The sequence below is a fragment of the Pleurodeles waltl genome, chromosome 3_1, assembly GCF_031143425.1.
Source record: "Pleurodeles waltl isolate 20211129_DDA chromosome 3_1, aPleWal1.hap1.20221129, whole genome shotgun sequence".
In the NCBI taxonomy this organism is placed as follows: Eukaryota; Metazoa; Chordata; class Amphibia; order Caudata; family Salamandridae; genus Pleurodeles; species Pleurodeles waltl.
In genome coordinates this window covers 994,148,943-994,170,014 of record NC_090440.1, presented here as the reverse complement: position 1 = coordinate 994,170,014, position 21,072 = coordinate 994,148,943, and the positions used below count along the sequence as shown (strand labels likewise).

General features: G+C 43.0%; 1 protein-coding gene across 1 annotated transcript in view; it reads left to right on the top strand.

Moving 5' to 3' along the window:
* Positions 1-21,072, top strand: part of LOC138284897 (synapse-associated protein 1-like) — a 60,062-nt gene that overhangs the window by 8,788 nt on the left and 30,202 nt on the right. The window contains exons 2-6 of the mRNA XM_069224152.1: positions 2,868-2,977; positions 4,169-4,235; positions 8,977-9,050; positions 12,868-13,007; positions 14,457-14,593. Coding sequence (XP_069080253.1) covers positions 2,868-2,977; positions 4,169-4,235; positions 8,977-9,050; positions 12,868-13,007; positions 14,457-14,593 — 528 coding nt within the window. The remainder of the gene's footprint in view (positions 1-2,867; positions 2,978-4,168; positions 4,236-8,976; positions 9,051-12,867; positions 13,008-14,456; positions 14,594-21,072) is intronic.

Below are 21,072 nucleotides of genomic sequence, written 5' to 3'. Positions count from 1 at the left end.
AGACCAAAATAACAAAAATCCAACATACACAAGTCAAGATATGAATTTTCAAAATAATATTAGTCTTACTCCATAGAAAACAATGGAAATGTTGATTTTACACAAAGTACCTGGTTTGCGTAAAAAATAAAGCCGCATGGGTGAGCGTGTGTCAGAAGTCAGCGATGCGTCGTTTCCTTACTTGCAAGTGAAGCTGTGCGTTGTTTCTTCTCCGGTCGGGTAGGTAATGCGCCGTTTTTCTCCCTCGCAAGAGAGTGATGCGTCTGTTTCCAGATTGGGCACTTCAGATCTGCGTAGGTTCACAATGACTCTGACGCCCAGCGACAATGCGTGAGAAATCCGGTCGCACAGTGTTAGAAAACCGGCTGCATGGAGTTTGCATCATTATCAGCAGCTGCTAGTGTGTGTTTCGTCGTTTCTCCAGCATGCAGGTGGAGCACCGATTTCAGCTGCGAAGCAGGTGGCTCGTCGTTTATCAGCCGCAGTGCAGATGGTGCGTTGAAAATTTTCCCACATGGAGTTCTGTGTGTGGATTTCAGTCCTTGTTCTGCCAACTTCACTTTGCAAGTGCCCACGGACTGGATAGGGCACCACTTGGAAGGGCAGGAGTCTCAGCAGAGAATCCCGGTCCTGGCAGAGGAAGTCTTTGATGGCCCTGAGACTTCAAAACAAAAGACAAGCTCAGTTCAAGCCCTTGGAGATTCTTCGTCAAGCAGGAAGGCACAACAAAGTCTAGTCTTTGTCCCCTTTCACTGGCAGAAGCGGCAATGGCAGGATAGCCCAACAAAGCAGTCACAGGCAGGGGCAGCACTTCTCAGCTCTTCTCCTTGGCAGAGGTTCCTCTTGGTTCAAGAAGGGATATAAAAGTCTGGGGTTTTGGGTCCACTACTTATACCCCTTTCTGCCTTTGAAGTAGGCAAACTTCAAAGGAAAGTCTCTGTTAACAGGATCCTGCCTTGCCCAGGCCAGGCCCCAGACAAACACCAGGGGGTTCGAGACTGCATTGTGTGAGGCCAGGCACAGCCCATTCAGGTGTAAGTAACCACTTCTCCCTATACTTCAGCTCAGATGGCCCATAAGGATATGCAGGTGACACCCCAGCTCCCTTTGTGTCACTGTCAAGAGAAGATTCATAAACAGCCCAACTGTCAGTCTGACCCAGACAGGGAATCCACAAACAGGCAGAGTCACAGAATGGTTAAGGTTAAAGCAAGAAAATGCCTCCTTCCTTCAAGTGGCATTTTCAAACTAGCAATCTAAAAAACAACTTCACTAAAGTATGTATTATTTTATTTGTGAGTTCAGAGACACCAAACTCCATATTTCCATCTGCTCTCAAAGGGAATTTACACTTTAAGAATATTTGAAGGCAGCCCCCATGTTAACCTATGAGAGAGGCCATGCAACAGTGAAAATCGAATTTGGCAGTATTTCCCTGTTAGGGCATGTAAAACACATTCATACATGTCCCACCTTTATCGTACACTGCACCCTGCCCAGGGGGCTACCTTAGAGGTGCCTTACATGTATAAAAAGGGAAGGTTTTGGCCTGGCGAGTGGGTACACTTGCCAGGTCAAATTGGCAGTTTAAAACTGCACACACAGACACTGCAGAGCCATGTTTACAGGGCTACTCGTGTGGGTGGCACAATCAGTGCTGTAGGCCCTCTAGTAGAATTTGATTTACAGGCCCTAGGCACCTCTGGTGTACTTTACTAGGGATTTACTAGTAAGTCAAATAGGCCAATCAGGGAAAAGCCAATTACACATACAACTTTACATAGGGAGCACTTGCACTTTAGCAGTGATCAGCAGTGGCAAAGTGCCCAGAGTAACAAAAACAGAGTCCAGCACACAGTCAACAACCTGGGAAGCAGGGGCAAAAAGGTAGGGGAGACTACACTAAGGATGCCAGTCTAACAAGCTCTATGCTGACTTATATGCTCCTTCAGCAATTTTGTGAGCAAGTTGTACTTCTTGAGAAGATCGGGCAAGCAGTACGTCTGCCACTGTCATCTTGTTATTTTTCATTCAGCTATTGACCTCTTGATGCCTTTTGGAATGTCGTAGATGGCACAGTATCAAGTGCCTTGGGTGAGTGATGGGTGCCTTGCCACATACTCAGTACATCGATGTGAGATATTGAGTATAATTTTAATTGCCTTCTTTGAAGTCATTTACTTATGCTGTGGTCATTGTGTAAGTGGTACTATTTACAGCACTTCAATACCAAATGGTCTGTATCAGAAACTTCATAGCTCCAAAGACCTGATTCTCATAGTTAGGGAAACTGGAAAAACATAAACTCATTGGCAGAGACTATTAAAATCAGAATCCATATAACTACCTCCCTAGAGAAATTTCAATCTTTCGTCCATGCAAGAGTTGATTCTCAAATCTGGTAGGGCTAAAGTTAAAATAACCCCGTCTTCAAACATGTGCGAACTGAGTTTAGGAATTAAATCCAGGTTGAATTTTCTTTCGGGAGACATATATGTATGGCAAGGTTTTGTCAGTATCTATTTTTGCAAAGCTGTATCTTTGTGGGCTGTTTGCAGACGGGACACTACGTGAAAATCCTGACACAAAACCAATCTAGACCTCTTTGCTCCCAGCCACCTGCTTTCTATACTTGACGGAGCCCGGCCCTTTTCCCAGTCCCAATAATCCTACAAGATTATAATCGATTTTACTAATAACGTATGTGCACAATACTCACAACAATCTCTCTCAAATTAGAAAAGCTTCCTCTGAATTTGGGACTAGAACTGTGATTGTTCATGCATGCTCAAAGTGTTATTATATTATCTGTAATTATGAGAAAAAGAGACAACATTTTTCCAACACCTTCTGTTCTTAATATGCAGATTATTTGTTTACTGTTGCTACATCTGCCTCGAAGCGAATGGCAGAGTCTGTGCGGGTCACAACCCAGAGCATCAAGAAGTCTCACCTGATCGACAAGGTTCTGGACAAGGTAGATGAACTTCTGGTTGGTGGGAAGTGGGGAAGTAGAACGTTTTGAATATTGAGGGGTGGTTTTATCCTAACGAAGAACATCTATCCAAGCAGAATTTGCGTTTTTCATAGCCAGGTTTGAAGGGTAGCGGAATCTCTCCTTCATAACCGTTAATAGAAAAATGAAATGGGGCCATTTTGAACTCTGGGGCTATGGCCACTCTGTGCAGTACATATGTCTTACCACTATTAGTTAAAATGTATATGACACAAGTCTGCAAGCTGCTTTGGGCCCAATAGTTAACCTCAGAGGGAATGTCATATGAACAGCAGTTGAATGTTCAGGTAAAGACTGAGTAAAAGGTACACTTTCTATAGGCACATTAAACAGACATTGTAGTAGTAGCCATCTTAGTTTATGCAATTAGAAAACCTTCATAGCACACACGTAGCCATGTTACCTCCACCCTTCTGCGCCTACTCACTGTGTACGCCATTTTCAGATTCAGGGACAGAGGTGTCTGCATTTTGAGCATATGCACACATAATAGAAAATACTTCTCGTTACACATCATTGGAGTGAAATTAAAAAAAATATTGGTGATAATGTGGACAGGGAGAAACGGGAAGTGGACTGAAGATATGAGAGAGGATAGGTAGTAAAGGAAAAAGGGATATGAAGAGGCAAGTGTGGATGCAGACTGTAATTTAGGAGTAATGGTGGCATCCCCCCAAACTGCCCTTGGAGGAGATGAAGCGAAGCAATAGACAGATGTGCAGGATAAAGAGGGGGTGTGAGAGGATGAGAGAAGCATATGAGGGTACCCCTGCTTTAACAAGCAAGACAGCCAGCTAAATGTAGTCTTGTTTCAGAAGATTCAAATAAATGTCCACTTTAATGCAAATACTAATTCGCCCTTCAAACCATTTAACTTGAATCCAATGTAATTCACGCTAAGTGATTCAACAAATGACTGAACAAAGAACAGATAGTTCAATAGTGCACCTTCTGGATAACCCAAGGGTACTGAAGAGTAGTAGAGAGCACTGCCTCAACCATACTCTTCTGCAACAAGCGTGTCGGGTAGGAGGCGAGTTCAGCTATGTGTGTGTGTGTGTGAAGAGACTGAAGCTAGAGTCATGGCTGATCGTGTATGTGGAGATAGCCGTCATAGTGCTCTTACTTCTCAGGGACCTCTATCTCTTTTAGACAATATTGGGCGACTTCAAGAAAGAGCAAGAGAAGTTTGTGAGGGAGAAGAAGTCTAAGAAAGCAGGTAAGTGTAATTGGCTGATGTTGATTTAGCATCTGCCGGCCCAAAAAATATCTTCCACCTATTAAAAAACGTGGCATAGAGGCCTTACAATACATGTGAATAGTATTGGTTATTGCACCGAGAAACCAGAGTGTGACTTAATACATTTAATGCATACATATTTGGCTGCTGCCTTCTGATATTTCAAATTTACAACCAGCATAAAGTTATATTGTTGCACTATAAGCATAAGCACTCTCATGTTAGAGCATGATGAACCACAGACAACTCTTGATGTACTTGAGTCCTGCCTTCCATTGTCCCCGATTTGTTAGATTTGAGAATGGTCATCGCATTGGCAGTGTAATCAATCCGTGCTTGCATCACCCCTTCTATTAGTTATGTAACTGATAAATAACTCTCTGACAATCCCTTTACTAGCTATCCAGCATCCATTTATTATAGGTGTGGTAATCACACATTGCGGTACCAATGCAACCCTGATTTTACAGTTCTGAGGTAAGCACACAGCCCTGCTGATAAATCTAAATTCCGAAAAACAAAACTCTTGTATTACGGTGCTGGAGCCCACTAATATCTGATAACGGTTCAAAATGTATTTCATTTTATATAAACTACCTAAGGTGATAGACAAAAAAACATTTATGAATTGGAATACAACTACAAAGTATAATTTGACAGTAAAATGTGTATTTATATAAAGCTAGTATGATGCCAAAACAACATCCACAAATAGCGATCTAAAATTCGATAAAAATAAAATATCTAGGGATATTTCATTAAAGGTACTGAAAAAATGAACAGTAGTGCAACATAGGCGTTTTTATCAGTTTTGTTAACATGCTTCTCTAGAATTAGAACAATTTCTTTTATGGACAGAAAAAAACTAATGCATCTTGCAAGGACAATGTTCTTTCAGATCATTCCATTTTTCAAGTAGTGGTAATCCATCGCCATGTATAGAATGCTTCTGGAGGCTTATCATGTACAATTGCATTGCGGGTTTCTTAGAGTTTGTAATGTGGATAATAATACACTGGGTTAGGTCCAAATCAAAACTTAAACATTCGATCCCTGCTGTAAAACTGTTAACATCATTTAGAATTGATCAACTTAAAAAAATGAAGTAATGACATTTGAAAAACATTAGTGTAAGCTCGAAATTTGATTTGATTGTAAAATTAAATTGTGTAGAGTCTTATTTCCACCTTAACTTGTTCTCTCACAGATTTGTTTGAGGCATACTTTAAACAGAAGCCTCTGCAGATCATGGATCTGACTGCTCTGGCAAATGTATATGTTAGCCTGACCAACAGCAAATATATCTGTATCTGTATCTTACCCTCAGTTTTAATCTGAAATAACAATGTCTTAACCCAAAAATATTCAAGGCCATATTGTTATGGTCTAAATCCTAAGTACCGTTTATATTGTGTCTCAGTCACATTGCATAGAACCCTTAAGGTAGCACCATAGGCGCTGACTTTGCCTGTGAGGCAAACCTTGTAAAAATTAGGAGACAGCTGTTTGGTGAAAGCTACACGCAGATAAGTGTAACTACTAACCTTACCATAGCTGCCTTCACAATTTTCCATCTAAAATTCCCCTTCTTTTACATTTTGAAGAAACCACTAGTTTGCTCTTTTCAAAATATATTGTTTTTAAAATTGATAATCTGATACAAGAATAGTGCTTGTAGACTCCTTGTCCACAAATTAGTCTTTTGTCTAAAATGATTAAACCATCTGCTTAAAGTAATCAGTGTAAGGTCTGATCACTGATCCGGTGGTCTAAGATTAGTTAAAAAAAACTGAGCAGATCATATATTTACCTAAAAACTGTTCAATTGCACTTAAGGAAATAAATTAAAACTGAAAAAACACTGAAAATTGCAGAATATGATTGATACCACAAAACATTCTGCGCACAAAAACTTTGGAAACTATAAACCCAAGTGCTATTCCCCTGCACTCCCTTTTTTCCTTCAATTCGAAGACTCTACACCCTGGAAAAAAAGAATGATCAAAGATCCACAAATCAGCAGTTGATGCTGATTCAGGACCTGCTTTTACTTATTCCAGGGTGGCGTTGATGGTAGTTTGTCAATCCAAAGCTGTTCATACTGTGTCTGAAATGATAAAATGCCTTTAGCATTTTTTGTCTGGGTGCTGATAACACTTGATGAATCTATGCTTAATGACATTACTTTAAAAAATGGCAAAAAGATTTGTCACTTTTGTAGCTCGGCATGGATGTCATTGGGCGTATCCTGTGCTTAAATATTCTGCTAGAAAAACTGACACTTAAGGTGAGCATATCTAGAGTGTTGGTGGTGTTTTGAGTGCCTCAAATTATGGAGCTGCTAATTCTATTTGTGTCTTGTTTTTTGTACTCACAAGTAAAAACATATCAAGAACAGAATGATCACTTCAGTTGGTAGGAGTATTTGTTAGTTTACATACATCATGACAAGATTGTGTGACCAAGAATTTGCAAGGAGTATTGTCTCACTATTGATTCTACAGTTTAAGATAACTTTCCCACCTCCTCTTGCCCAAAACCTTTCGTAAGCCTGCTAGCAGAAGTTTTAGCTCTAAGATCCAGTTTTCTTGTTTGGCAGCAAAACAATTGGAGTGTTCAGGTCCTCTTCCTGTTGTTTGCTCGTCATTATACATGCTTCAAAACGTGATAACTTTCAGATGAAACTTTCTTAAAACTAGTACTTTTGCTAAAACACCACTCAATGAAAAACAATGGCAAACAGTACATATGTTCACGTAATTTCAATGGAAAACCTGAATAAAATAATACATTGAATAAAGACATCATGGAAAAACAACAATGGAGGTGCTGACACCAAGATTAGCTACACAGTTCTTCTCTGCAATGTGCCTTATTGTATTAGTTGCAGGGTCAGTAGAGTAAATTCCTTCAAAAGCCCCTTTTTTGGCTTTATTGCATCGCAAATGGTCAGATTGGGTCATATGTACCTTTGGGAGGAACTGTTTCCTATAACGGTCCTTGGTTAAAAGCATGATGTAAGGAAACAATCTTTACTGTTCTAGATAAGCAAACATGAACAGTTTCACATTTTTCACTGGGTTCAATGTGTTTTACATTTGAATATACACATTGAGATGTCCCATTTGAAACTTTCAGCAAATATTATTTTAATGGACTGAGAACTAGCTGATGTAAGGGTCAAATAGTGTGAGCAATTTGTGAACTAGATTGACCTCCATTAGTATGAATTAAGGAGCGTCAGTTTTGATTTTGCCACCAGCATTGTGCAGGTCTTCAGTTTTCCAGAACTGAGGTTTCTTGTGGCCATCTTAAGAAAGAAATGGTAAACTCCATTCTCAAGTGGACGTTGCCTATTTAAGAATAAGATATAATAATTTGTAATTTTGATTCTAGGGAGAACAGCTCCGAAGAAAATGCAGAACAAAGCTCCTTTTTCTTCTTAGTACACACCTGGAATCTTCAACTACCCTCAGACTTCCAAAGATTGACTTCAAGTTTCTAAACACTCCTTAAGGCAGGGCAATTAATAGCTTTCTCTGTGCTGCTCTACTCGCCATGAATGTCCCAGGCTACAGCACAGCTGCATCCTCGACTACAGGGCTCTGGCTTCTGTTTCATTATGCTGCTACCTCTAGGTCAGATGTCACTTTACCTCACAGCTCCCAGCGCTCAGACCTGCACAGCGGCTACCAGTGGTGGCTGGAGTGTTGCAGTATAGAGTGTGCAAGGTAGTTGTGTGTCAGGGGCCACAACATGGGCCTGGGAGCTTAAGCACAGAAAGTGCTAGCACTACAGGTAGTGTAGTCAGTCCTCTCCAGGTACCAGTTGCTGATAAAGAAGAGAGCAAATGCCCATGGGGGAGGGATCAATGCAACACTAGCAGAGAGCATGGTCAATGCCATTGGTGGTGATGCTACGCCCCAGTAGAAACAGGTGCAGAAGATGGGAGGGAAGTCTGACTCGAAACAGAGATTAAGAGCAGTCTGGTTGCAACAGATCAGAACCCATTCAAGGGCGCGCAGTGAGGGCATGAGGGTGGCAGTCGCTCTTGCCGCTATAAGAGGAGCATGTACATCTAATCTAATAATGCTCTTCAGCCCTTCCGTAAAATAACATATGAAGGTCACTCCTCACGAAATTAAAAGGTTTTGTTTTCCCATGGTTAGTATTTTAAGAATTTTAAAAAACCTTTACAGAAACAGTAGTTGTTGTGTTAGAATGCCCAGTTGAAGTCTGTTGCTGTGGACAAGTGTTTTTATGTTCTTATAAGTTCCCGACTCCCACCTAATATCACTGTAGCCCCAAAATAGGCGGTCACGCCCCAAAGAATGCTATCTTTTTTGTGTTGTCAAAATGCCAGGTCAGGCACTTGGACTCCTAAAATCCTCAAACTTAAGCTTAGGTTTATCTGAATGCTTGGCCCAGCAAAGCTCCCCTGCCCATAGAACATTATATTGGCACAGGAACATGGTTATTGGCATTTTGAGGGTTTCAGGGGCACTTCCGCGGCAACCAAGAAAGATTATTGCATCCCTCTGCTTACCCGTTGGTGCCCAATTGTCTTTTTATTCACTCTGACTGGATAGAGCTTTGTTTTGATATTCATGCAAAATTACTTAGATTGCTCAAAGGCAGCCATAAGGTGGCATGCTAATGCTATTAAAAATCCTGAACATACAAATTGTATTGATGATCATTTTGGTTCTGTCCTCCGCAGACAGGACAGAGCCCCCCTGGGTCGGATTCTGCGAAGAAGAATTGATGAAGCAGCAGATTCTAGCACTATCTTCGGTAGGTGATGAAGTCACGCTGGAGGATCTGTACTTGCAGATCCTTTAAAAGGAAATAAGATGGGATAAGATAAGTGTATGTGTGTGTATTTTTCTTCTGTACTTCCGCCTCAGACTGAGAGTATGAAGAGAATCATGGCATGTGAGGACTTGTTGGAGGCTGATCATGGAGATTACCCTTTGGTGGTGGAGCGCCATATTCATTTTCTGTAACCAGATACCGGATAAAAGTAACCTGTTTGTTTCTTTGACTTGCCTGATCTGTCTGAGGATGCTATTTTAACGGTCTTGCAAACTCACTAATTGTTAGGTAAATTAAGGATATATAAAGGCTAAAAGACTTAAATGGTGAGCCACCATTCTGCATCAGTAAGCACTCCACATTAACGCCACGAGCAGTATCACAACAGGATTACATGTGGGGTCTCCAACTACCCTTATGTTTTTTTTTTACTTTATTCTGGTTTATAAATCACCTCTGAAAGGTGACAGTCTCCCTGGAATTTGTGGTCTCCTGGCCATGCAATACATGGTATCACATTGCTTTCATTAGAAGAGCTGGTACACGAAAGACTTCCATAAGCTAAATAAGGTTGATGTCCAGAAACTGATGTCACTTGGTAGTAGTCTTGTACTCAGGGATGTGGAATTCCTATCGCCCGACGCCCGGGACATCTTGTTTGAGGTCAAGGGCAACAAGTTTTTATGTTTACTTTGTCCTTGGGACAAGTAGGCCCAACCCTCTGCAGCACAAACCCTTTGGCTGCATGTTTACAGAGAGTGGAACTCTCTACAGTTGAGGTAATGTGTTTCCAAAAGATAATGCTGTTCGAACTTGTATTTATGGTTCATTATTTGAAAACCTTCATTATTAGGGTGAGTGCTGTAAATAAATGTTTTAAGGTCACACTTAACTACTGACGTTGGTTCTAGTACAAATAAAAACTGCCTGCTCTGAAAAAATGATACGAAAACGTTTAATTTTTTGTTTTTGTAATGCATCTCGTTTTCCTTTAAGGAAAACGGGCTGCATTACAAAAAAAAAAAAAAAACTGCTTTATTGAAAAGCAGTCACAGACATGGTGGTCTGCTGTCTCCAGAAGGCCACCATCCCTGTGAGGCCGCCATTCGCAGGGGGGTTGCAAATTGCGACCCACCTCATGATTATTCATGAGGTGTGCATTTGCGAAGCCCTTGCGAATCACAGATTGTGTCAGGGACACCATCCTACATTCGGATTTGCGACTCGCAATTTGAGGGGTCGCAATCTGAACCTACCTACATGTGGCCCCAAATTCTTAAAGAAAGTCACAAAAGTGCACCCATGGTATATGTCGTACCCCTATAAAATATTTGTGAACTGTATTTTAGCATGGGTAAATACGCATGTGTAGATTTGCTCATGTGAAAATCTATTGAGCATTTGCAAGTTCATTTTCCCTCCAGCCACTTTCTTCCCAACCCTGGAAGAAGTTCTAATTCTGCCATTGTCAGGAGTAAATGTCCAACCTTTCTTATTATGGGAAAATATTAGAGAGAAGCTGGTGAAGATCTTTAAAACATGCAGGTTAGTAGGTTTGCAGACTCAAAGGCATTCCAGCCCTGGAACTATTACTTACTGCTTCCTCCAGCCCCAGTATGCAGATCTGCAGAAAGGTGGAAAAATAAGGAAATTGCTACAGTAGGGATTGAAACTGCAAGTATTCAAGCCCTACTATGGTAGTAGCCCTGGCATAATCAGAGAGGCTATTATCAGAGCTCTTACATAATGAGATTGCTGCCATAATTTGGCGCCACACTACATGGCACCAAAGGGACAAGTAGATCTTTTTACAGGACAAGTAGATTTGAGAAGCAACCTGTCCCGTGGACAAGTAGATATTTTAATAAATTCCACACCCCTGTGTACGTATGTAGTATTTGGTTGGCGTGGGCCTGATAAATACAGGATTGCTGTTCCAGATCCCGGGTGCATAAATGTAGAAGACCTGTTGCGTTGAATTTGTTTTTCTTTTTTTGTGTGCTTCTTCATCTCCATTCGGATGATGTCCTGCCTGCTGGATTACAGAGTGCCACCACAGGTGGTGAGCTTGCAAGCCAGTTAGATGTGCCGGGCATGATGCAACATATGGGCTGGCAAGGAAAATCCGTAGAAATCAGTAGAATTCCATCAGGGTCAGGATGATGTGGTCATATTTTCTCAGGTTTTTGATGAGATATGCTGCAGCATTCAGAATGCTAATGAAGGTGGAGCCTAGAAGAGTGTAGAGCATGGCTATGCCACCTGCGAGTGACGTTTCTGAACTTCCTTTGGGGAGATATGGTTTCATCTTCTTCTGTAGAGAGAGCTGGTTCTAGACCATATTGGTTTTCATGGCAATGTTTCTTGAAGATGAAGTCAGTGACTTGGCATTGGGTGAACAATGGGGATCTAATCAGTAGTGTAACATTAGCCCATGCAGCCCCTGCGGTGCTATGTGTGGGTCCGAACTCCACGGAGCCCCCCTCAGCACAGTCTGCACTGGGCACGAGCAGCAGGCCCCTGGCCTGAGGGTCCCTGACTGCATACAAAAGGGGGGTGTTTGGCAATGGAGAAACCGGTGCTCAAGACCCAATTGGCAATCGTCCAATTGCACAAATAGCGACTAAGCGGTGCGCTCCTAAGGGAAACACCCTCCTCCCTAAACCTGAAAATCTAATTATTGTCAGACAATACAACTACAACATCAGAGGAACACGCTCAAGTAAAAAATTTAAATCATATTACCCATTGTAGGTTTTTAGTACATATAAATATACTAATCATAGAAAAATAACTGATTGAACCATACAGAAAGACTGAAAAGCTATTTTCATTTGTGATCGGATCCTCTTCATGATATTGCGATTTGGACTCTGGGGTTTATTTTTCTTCGATTAGGATATTTATATGTACTAAAAACCTACAATGGGTAATACGATTTAAATGTTTTACTTGAGCGTGTGCCTCTGATGTTCTTGTTGAGTTCCTGATTGTGCCCGGAGGCGGAGGGAGGGGCCCCTCCATGCACTTTGCCAGGGGGCCCCCTCAAGTTTTGTTACACCACTGGTTCTAATCCATCCTGATTTGTGTAGTTGAGTCATGTTTGGACATATGGTGATCCAGGATGGTTTAGAAAAAGCGACAAATGTTTTACCCAGGAGGTTTGTACGAGGCGAGCGTCATTCACAGTGGTTGTCTGAGCACTTAGAATTGTTGAAACCGAGTACTTCACTGGTAATGGGTAGACATTAGGCGGATGATTCCCAGGAAAGTGCATAATGTAAGTCTAAGCAACAGAAGGATGGAGAAGAGCAGGGGTCCGTGGACTGAGTGACTAGTCGGGTACGCACAAAGCAACATTGTGAGGTGCTGGAGGCAGACAGACTGACGTTATAGGACGGGGCAAGGGGTGCATGGAAGTAATGTGGAAGAGACTGACATGAACAATTAAACTCCCTCAACACTGAATGTGTGAGGATCTGGAGCATATGGACCAACTCTGTGTGACCTCGCAGCAGATTGTGCTACAATAAAATACACCAAGATGGACATGGCAGCTGTGTGAACCATGTGCTTCAAATGTTTGCGTGTGACCTGAAAGTCACACATTTCGATGTCAGGGAACTGATTAAGCCTTTTCATTTTCTGGCTCTGATAAAATGTTAGCGTTGACTTAAAAATCACTTCTTTTTTAAACAGTGTGAATGGTAAATTTAGCTGGGGCTCAATATAGCAGACACACATTGATTTTTATAAATACTAGTGGCTGGTTGACCCAAGTGTGCTCATGTTTCAGGACCGCCGGAACCTACTGCGGGACCCCCCTCCTGGTGTTCACTTTTCCTTTGATTTCGAGAAGGCGGCTCCTGTTGCCATGGTGATGCTGCGCGAGGACCCGATCCTGAACAGGATGCGCTATGAGCTGGTCCCTAAACGGTGAGTATGAGCAGGAGACTCGGGGCAATCTTTAGCAGGGTTGGCTATGTTGGAGGGCAAGGGTGGACAAGTGGAGGACCTATGGCTTGGGTGTGCAGGGACTTTCTGCTTAGGAGGTGCTGACGAGGCGGTAGCCGTGTAGGCGAGTAGATGTTGAGCAGTGTGAATAGGCAGGTTGCTGCTGGCAGAAAACATTCCCTCTCACTGTTTCATGCTTTCCAGGACACTCTTGGCTAGGAAGATGTGTTTGCTTCCACAGACATGTCGGGGCAACAGAACAGTCCCAGTTTAAAGAAAAGCTGACAATAACAGTGATGCTTTGTTATTTATTAGAAAGATAAATGAGGTGCTTTTATTTGGTTTTATCTATAATGTGTTTAAACATTACACTTGCTGTTTAATTGCAGAGAATGGTTTCTCACCCGAAATAGTCTTTGCAGCCCTTTTCTTAGTACAATGCATTGTGAGTGAGCAGCCCTCAACTGGAGAAACAAAAAATAAATCAAAGGGATGTTTTACATAATCTTGGGTCGGGGGAGGGGTGAGTTGTCATTTTTATCTCTCTGGGCTCTCCTGGACCCATCATTTCTCCTGGATCATGAGGTCTAATCACCGGCTCTTCCCATGTCTACCTACAGTCAGTGAGGACCCCACTTTGGTTCACGTTCTCTCCTGAAATCTACTACGATCTCTCATTCTCCGGCAGGCACAACACCTACTGCTGTTTCCCAGTCCGCCTTCCGTCACTCCTTCCATCCTGTACACTGCGGTGCATCTTCTACCCATAATACACTATCACTACCAGTTGGTTAGTTGCGAGCATTCCTCAAGAGCTTGTGCTCTTCAGAAGGTTCATTTCTGATTCCCTCACATGAGCTTTTTCCTCCCCTGGTCATTCCTTTCCATCCTCCTTACTCGCCTCTCTCCCAGCACTCCTGATGCTGCAGAACTCAAGAGAAATTATAATAATTACATTATTTCTCAGGCTTTCCAGTGTAAAATGAATGCTTTCTATAAACTGCACTATGCTACACATCTCTTCACAAAATCGCCCCCTTCGTTAACAGTCCTTACTTTAAGGAGTAATTCCAAGGTGCAAACAAGCTACATATCTGCCAATCACTTAAGAACACCAGCTTTTTAGCTTCCCACAGTCTCAGTAACATCTCAAAACCATACAAGTATCTAAAATAGTCTCTGCAAATGCTTTTGAAAACCAAGCTTGCATTTTTTCCCTACAGAGAGTTTTGTTAGACATAAAAAAAAGACTTCACTGCACTTCCCAGGTTCACGAATTGGCATTGTAACAGCGTGCATGGTATGATGTATTATTGCTGATGAAAACACAAAAGATGCTGCATGAAGTTTAGGCTGCCCAGTTAGGGTAATAATAATAAGAGGGGCTTCCACATCTCACCCGCGTTGCTTCTGCTACCTCCCTACCTGCAGCATCAAAGAGGAAGACTTTTGGAGGAATTATTTTTACCGTGTCTCGCTGATAAAGCAGTCAGCCCAGCTGGCGCGTCTGCAAGCCGAGGGCAACCAAAGCGGATGGGAGGCCATGGATGACGACCTGGACCACGCAGGTGAATATGCAGTTGTGTCGCCCTAAATGAGAGGCACATGGGTACAACTCGGAAAGGGGTTTCATAGGCCATACTCCAAGTCATTTCATGGAAAACATAAGAAACTGTAATCACTTTGTGAAGCCTGTGGTCTCCTTCGATGCAGAGGACCGTGTAAAGTGCTCTAATATTGCTTGCTGCACGGGGCTATAGAAACCTCTTAAACTGGAGACCTGGTCAGTTTAAAGTACTAACTAACAAGTGAGTGGGATAGAATTAATATGGTCTGCTTGTCTCTACATCTTTGCAGCAGAGTCACAGACTCTGTGAATAAATTACATTCCGTTACTAGCATGTGGTTTGCCCTCAATTACAGATAGCCATCAAGAAGCAGCAGGGTTACTGGAAGCCACACACACACACACACAGGTTATACAGAGAAAAAGAGCAGTTAATCAGTGCTACACTTGAGCAAAAGTGCAATTTTACAATCCAAAATCCAGTTACCTGTCAGATGTCCCAAAATAAATTTAGTTCTCCCTCTGCTCCTGGCAGTGCAGCTGGTTATCTGAATTCAGGCGTCTTAACTAACGAAGGTCACAATTTTAAAGAACTACCTTGTTAAGGCTCAGAAACTAGAATGTCTTTAAGCCACCTTTGAGACTGTTTGGGTGAATTAAATCCATGGGTCTTTGTCCTGGCAAGGCCTAAAGGCTAAACACTTATAGCATTTTATAGGTGGCTGTGAGCAAGGGGAAAAAAGTGAGGCTGGGCTGGGATGAGAATACCACTTCTTCAAGCAAATGCACACACACACTCTCACCAATGGCTCACAGGACCATGCATAAATGTATCTATTTGAATAGAAATGGACTTGCTTAGTAGACTTAGCATGAAATGGAAGCACAGGCCAGCTATCAAGTAAAATTACCATTTTGTGTCTTAAAACCCCTCACTGCATGGTTGTTCGCAAAAAACGATGGTCTTGGCGCTACCAACGGCCATTGACATTGTCAACGACAAACACACCCGTCCTGCCCATAAATTCCACCATTTAACCCAGTCTGAATTCTGCTCAGTGTCCCTTTCTACAAGATGCAGTTTTTAGGAAGAAACTTCACCCCACATCCCTGACTTTCTAAGCATGCGAAAAACAAGAGGACAATTACAGTGGTATGTTGTGTGCAAAGATAATTTCTTAAAAAGATTGTGCTTAAAATCATTACTACCAGGAACACTAGAGTCTTGTATTTCCTTCTCCATCACTTAATGCCTTTGTTATGATAGCTGCAAGTCATGCTGATTATCTTGTTCCGGTGCACTATAGTAAGATGGCCAATGCTCCATTGCACGCAAGGGTGTGCACACATCGGAAGTGTTTAGTAGTAGTGACAAATGTATGTTTCTGTATAGGACAACACATACTAACCTTTCATCTTGGAGCATAAAAATAATCACACACGTTTTAAGGAATAGAATATTTCATCCAACCCACTTATCTGGAGGCATTAAGCTATACAGTGCAATATAAAGAGCACTGTCATTAATTGGCCACTGGAGATGAGATCTGAAATTCTCTGTGACAAGAGTCCATTTTTAAGCTGAACAACTGTACCCCTTTGCATGTCGGAACCACAATGCTGTTCTAGGGCTGTGTCAGTTTTGTTTGCCTCTTTCCCTGCAGAAGAACACAGTGGCACTGGATTACAAAGTAGAGGCAGTAGTGATCCCCTTTTGGTATTTATTTATTGCGACATCCTGCATGAGTTCAGACATTCAGATATCAGCAGAATCCACAAAACACCTTTAAGGAGCTGCTGCTAATTATTCTAATATGTTTACTTTTGTCTATTTGCAATAAGGTGGGCTTTTATAACTTAAACTGTAGTAACCTGCTTGATGGCAGCCAGCAAAGAAACATGTTTGCTGAAGGTTTCCCAGCATGCAAAGATAAAATAATAAGTATTGCAAAGCCAGTAGGTCTCGCCTTTTCAACCTGTTGGCTTTTCATGTGTTTTTGGAAGATGCTATGCTGCACCAGCAAAAATAAATACCTTTTTGCTTTTTTTATGTAGCGCCAGCGTAAATAAACAACAACAAAAAAAGACAAAAAAGGTGACAATGTGCATGCGCTCACATGCGCCATGGCGCCCAAGCACAATGATGTACGCATGCAGATACATCTCACACATGCACCTTGCTTGATGCGACTTCATATTAAAAAATGTAATTTACTGTTCCAAGATGGCAGATGCCTCTTGGAGCGGTAAAAAAATGCTTTAAAAAAAAGGTGTGCAAAACAGTTTTGAAAAGCAGAGTGGCCCGGTAGCAATAGGCTGCTGCCAGGCCCTCAACAAAAGATTTTAGAATTAAGTATTGTGGGGGGGGGGAATGGATTATGAATCTAAGGTGAAAGAAAACATGGTTTAAGGAAGTAAGGGTGAAAGAAAACAAGGTTTAAGGAAGTAAGGAGAAACGTTGAAAAGATGGCTAACGGGAAAGGATGCCGTGGTAGAGTAAAAGACTGGTGGGAAGAAGGATGGAATGTGAGGAGGTAAGATGGGTGAAAGGATGGATAGATGGAAAGAATGGAGACAGGACTGATGGATGAGCATGGATAAACGTAAGAAAGAATGAATGTAAGGAAGAAAGCGTGAACTAGATGAGTAAAGAGATATATAGTAGAAGGGATAGTGAAGGGTAAAACGACGGATGTATGCAAGGAAGGGTAAAGGAACTTTTCATGGAGGTTTGGTCTCCGCTTGTGCAGTGCCATTAGACGCATGACATAAAGTGAGGTGTGTTTTAATGTTCTGGTTTCTTTGCTCCACCTTAAGTCACTGCAAACAGTGATTCAAAGCTGCATTTCTTTGGCTTAGTGAGCCCCCATGTTGGTAACACAGTGCTTCTTACCTTGTTTTGCCTGAAGTGGACTCCTGAATCAGAGTTTCCTTGAAACACGTTCCATAGCTCAGAATAGCATGATTCTGTCCACCCTGTTTTTGCCAGCGTCTTAAATGTATTTTTCGCTCTCTATCACTATGTCTATTGGGAGACAAAAGCTAATTCACCCTGACATTAACCGATCCTTACTACGGAAAAGCACTGTTAGTTTTGCGGAGTTCGCAATCCATGTAAATGATGCACGAGTTAATCGTCATTAATGGTGCCCACGAATATGCAGACTGAAACTAACGCAAGGTGCTGTGGTCGTAACATTGTGCGAGTCAAGAAACATGTATGTGTACCCCCCTAACTAAAGCTGTGCTAGCAGGATGTGGGTTCGTTCCAATAAAATGAAAGTCTCTTGATCCTATAACGATCTAGCAACACACAAAATGCTGTAACATTATTTGGACACTGGATCTATATCGAAGAACAGAACCTAAGCGTGTGGGTGTATGTGCTGCTGGGCTTTGAAATAGCAAACTACAATTTCAACACATTTAGTACAATTTTATGTATCCAAATGCCATTGCAAGAACACAGTAGATTAACATTTTTGCTGCTCCAAAGTCATGAGAAACCTAGGCAAATAAAATAAATGGTGGAGGAGGCCTGGGACCCATCATGCCAACGGTGTCCGTTTCCTGTTGTTCCTTCCACTATTTTGGATGCTCATACGTTACCCAATCGCACTCACGACATGTTTTCCCATTTTCTCTTTTCATTATTATTAATTACCAGTGGCATCGCAAGGACTAAGGCAGGGCTTTAAAGAAAACAATACAATTTTCAGAAATGTCCTAGACACAGATAAGGGTTTCGAACGCTCAAACAATAGAAGGGGGTGTGAATAATACATAATACACTTCCCACTGAGCTGTCCTGGAGTAAACACGCACGAGTCTTTATTCCCACAAGCAATGGCCGCCTTGTGTGATATTTTCTCTAACTTTTCTGCAAATTTCAGAAGTTTGTTCAAAGTATATATAAGAAAGTGTACTGCGGGAGCATATTTCAAAATATCTTTTACGTTTTAAAACAGTAACCTCAAAGATTTGCTTTGCTGTGTTACAGGCAATATATTTAACAGTTTTATCATTCTGACCCGGAAGAAATCCGGATGTGTATATAGGGAGTAATTGAATAACAGGACCGGTTAATTCTATCTCCTTAAATGTATGCCATTGAAAGATCTAATGCCAGTCGTATCCGGACATTAGATACGTGAGGCTCGCGGCATTGAGGGACGACTGTCGTCAAGAAGTGGGCAACGGAGTAATAGAGCTAAATCATTATGAATTACCGTCTCGTGTTTTTACAGTAACAAGCCAACAGACGTCGACTGTTGCAGTGCACAGCCCCGGCACTGCAGCCCTGCTGGACTGTGCCCATATGCCTGAAATGTCAGCACTCAGCGAGCTGTGCAGAGACCAGAGTGGGCTCCTGTAACCACTGTTCCCATTCATCTTTAAATAGTAGGGGCAGGGAAGCCACACTGCCAGTGTCTGCAGTAGTAGTTTATCACACACGTTACACACCTCACTCGCAGCGATGTCCAAGCAACACAAAAGGCGCTCGTGGGGGAAGCAACATGGATTGGGGGCGGGAGGAGAAACAACTCAAAACGAGGAAAAGCAAGCAAAGGGTAGCGCGGAGGTAAGAAGAGCACACAGGCCAGGGAGAGCATGAGGAGGGCAGGTGGGGGAAGAGAAGCACATTGGGGAGAGTGTGTAGGAAGCTGGCCTGGTGTGTGGGGGGCACCTATGGTGTTATCACCTTATACCAGGTCCCGGTATACCCTATAAGTGAGGTGTAGGCAGTCTAGGAAGCCAGGGCTCTCTAGATGTGGATGAGCAGCTGTAGGAAGTTGGCTCTGTATGTGCTATTTCAAAGTAAGGAATAGCATGCACAGAGTCCAAGGGTTCCCCTTAGAGGTAAAATAGTGGTAAAAATAGATAATACTAATGCTCTATTTTGTGGTAGTGTGGTCGAGCAGTAGGCTTATCCAAGGAGTAGTGTTAAGCATTTGTTGTACATACACATAGACAATAAATGAGGTACACACACTCAGAGACAAATCCAGCCAATAGGTTTTTATATAGAAAAAATATCTTTTCTTAGTTTATTTTAAGAACCACAGGTTCAAATTCTACATGTAATAGCTCATTCGAAAGGTATTGCAGGTAAGTACTTTAGGAACTTCAAATCATCAAAATTGCATGTATACTTTTCAAGTTATTGACAAATAGCTGTTTTAAAAGTGGACACTTAGTGCAATTTTCACAGTTCCTAGGGGAGGTAAGTTTTGATTAGTTTTACCCGGTAAGTAAGACGCTTACAGGGTTCAGTTCTTGGTCCAAGGTAGCCCACCGTTGGGGGTTCCGAGCAACCCCAAAGTCACCACACCAGCAGCTCAGGGCCGGTCAGGTGCAGAGTTCAAAGTGGTGCCCAAAACACATAGGCTAGAATGGAGAGAAGGGGGTGCCCCGGTTCCGGTCTGCTTGCAGGTAAGTACCCGCGTCTTCGGAGGGCAGACCAGGGGGGTTTTGTAGGGCACCGGGGGGGACACAAGCCCACACAGAAACTTCACCCTCAGCGGCGCGGGGGCGGCCGGGTGCAGTGTAGAAACAAGCGTCGGGTTTTCAATGTTAGTCTATGAGAGATCTCGGGATCTCTTCAGCGCTGCAGGCAGGCAAGGGGGGGATTCCTCGGGGAAACCTCCACTTGGGCGAGGGAGAGGGACTCCTGGGGGTCACTCCTCCAGTGAAAGTCCGGTCCTTCAGGTCCTGGGGGCTGCGGGTGCAGGGTCTCTCCCAGGCGTCGGGACTTTAGGTTCAAAGAGTCGCGGTCAGGGGAAGCCTCGGGATTCCCTCTGCAGGCGGCGCTGTGGGGGCTCAGGGGGGACAGGTTTTGGTACTCACAGTATCAGAGTAGTCCTGGGGTCCCTCCTGAGGTGTTGGATCGCCACCAGCCGAGTCGGGGTCGCCGGGTGCAGTGTTGCAAGTCTCACGCTTCTTGCGGGGAGCTTGCAGGGTTCTTTGGAGCTGCTGGAAACAAAGTTGCAGCTTTTCTTGGAGCAGGTCCGCTGTCCTCGGGAGTTTCTTGTCTTTTCGAAGCAGGGGCAGTCCTCAGAGGATGTCGAGGTCGCTGGTCCCTTTGGAAGGCGTCGCTGGAGCAGGATCTTTGGAAGGCAGGAGACAGGCCGGTGAGTTTCTGGAGCCAAGGCAGTTGTCGTCTTCTGGTCTTCCGCTGCAGGGGTTTTCAGCTAGGCAGTCCTTCTTCTTGTAGTTGCAGGAATCTAATTTTCTAGGGTTCAGGGTAGCCCTTAAATACTAAATTTAAGGGCGTGTTTAGGTCTGGGGGGTTAGTAGCCAATGGCTACTAGCCCTGAGGGTGGGTACACCCTCTTTGTGCCTCCTCCCAAGGGGAGGGGGTCACAATCCTAACCCTATTGGGGGAATCCTCCATCTGCAAGATGGAGGATTTCTAAAAGTTAGAGTCACCTCAGCTCAGGACACCTTAGGGGCTGTCCTGACTGGCCAGTGACTCCTCCT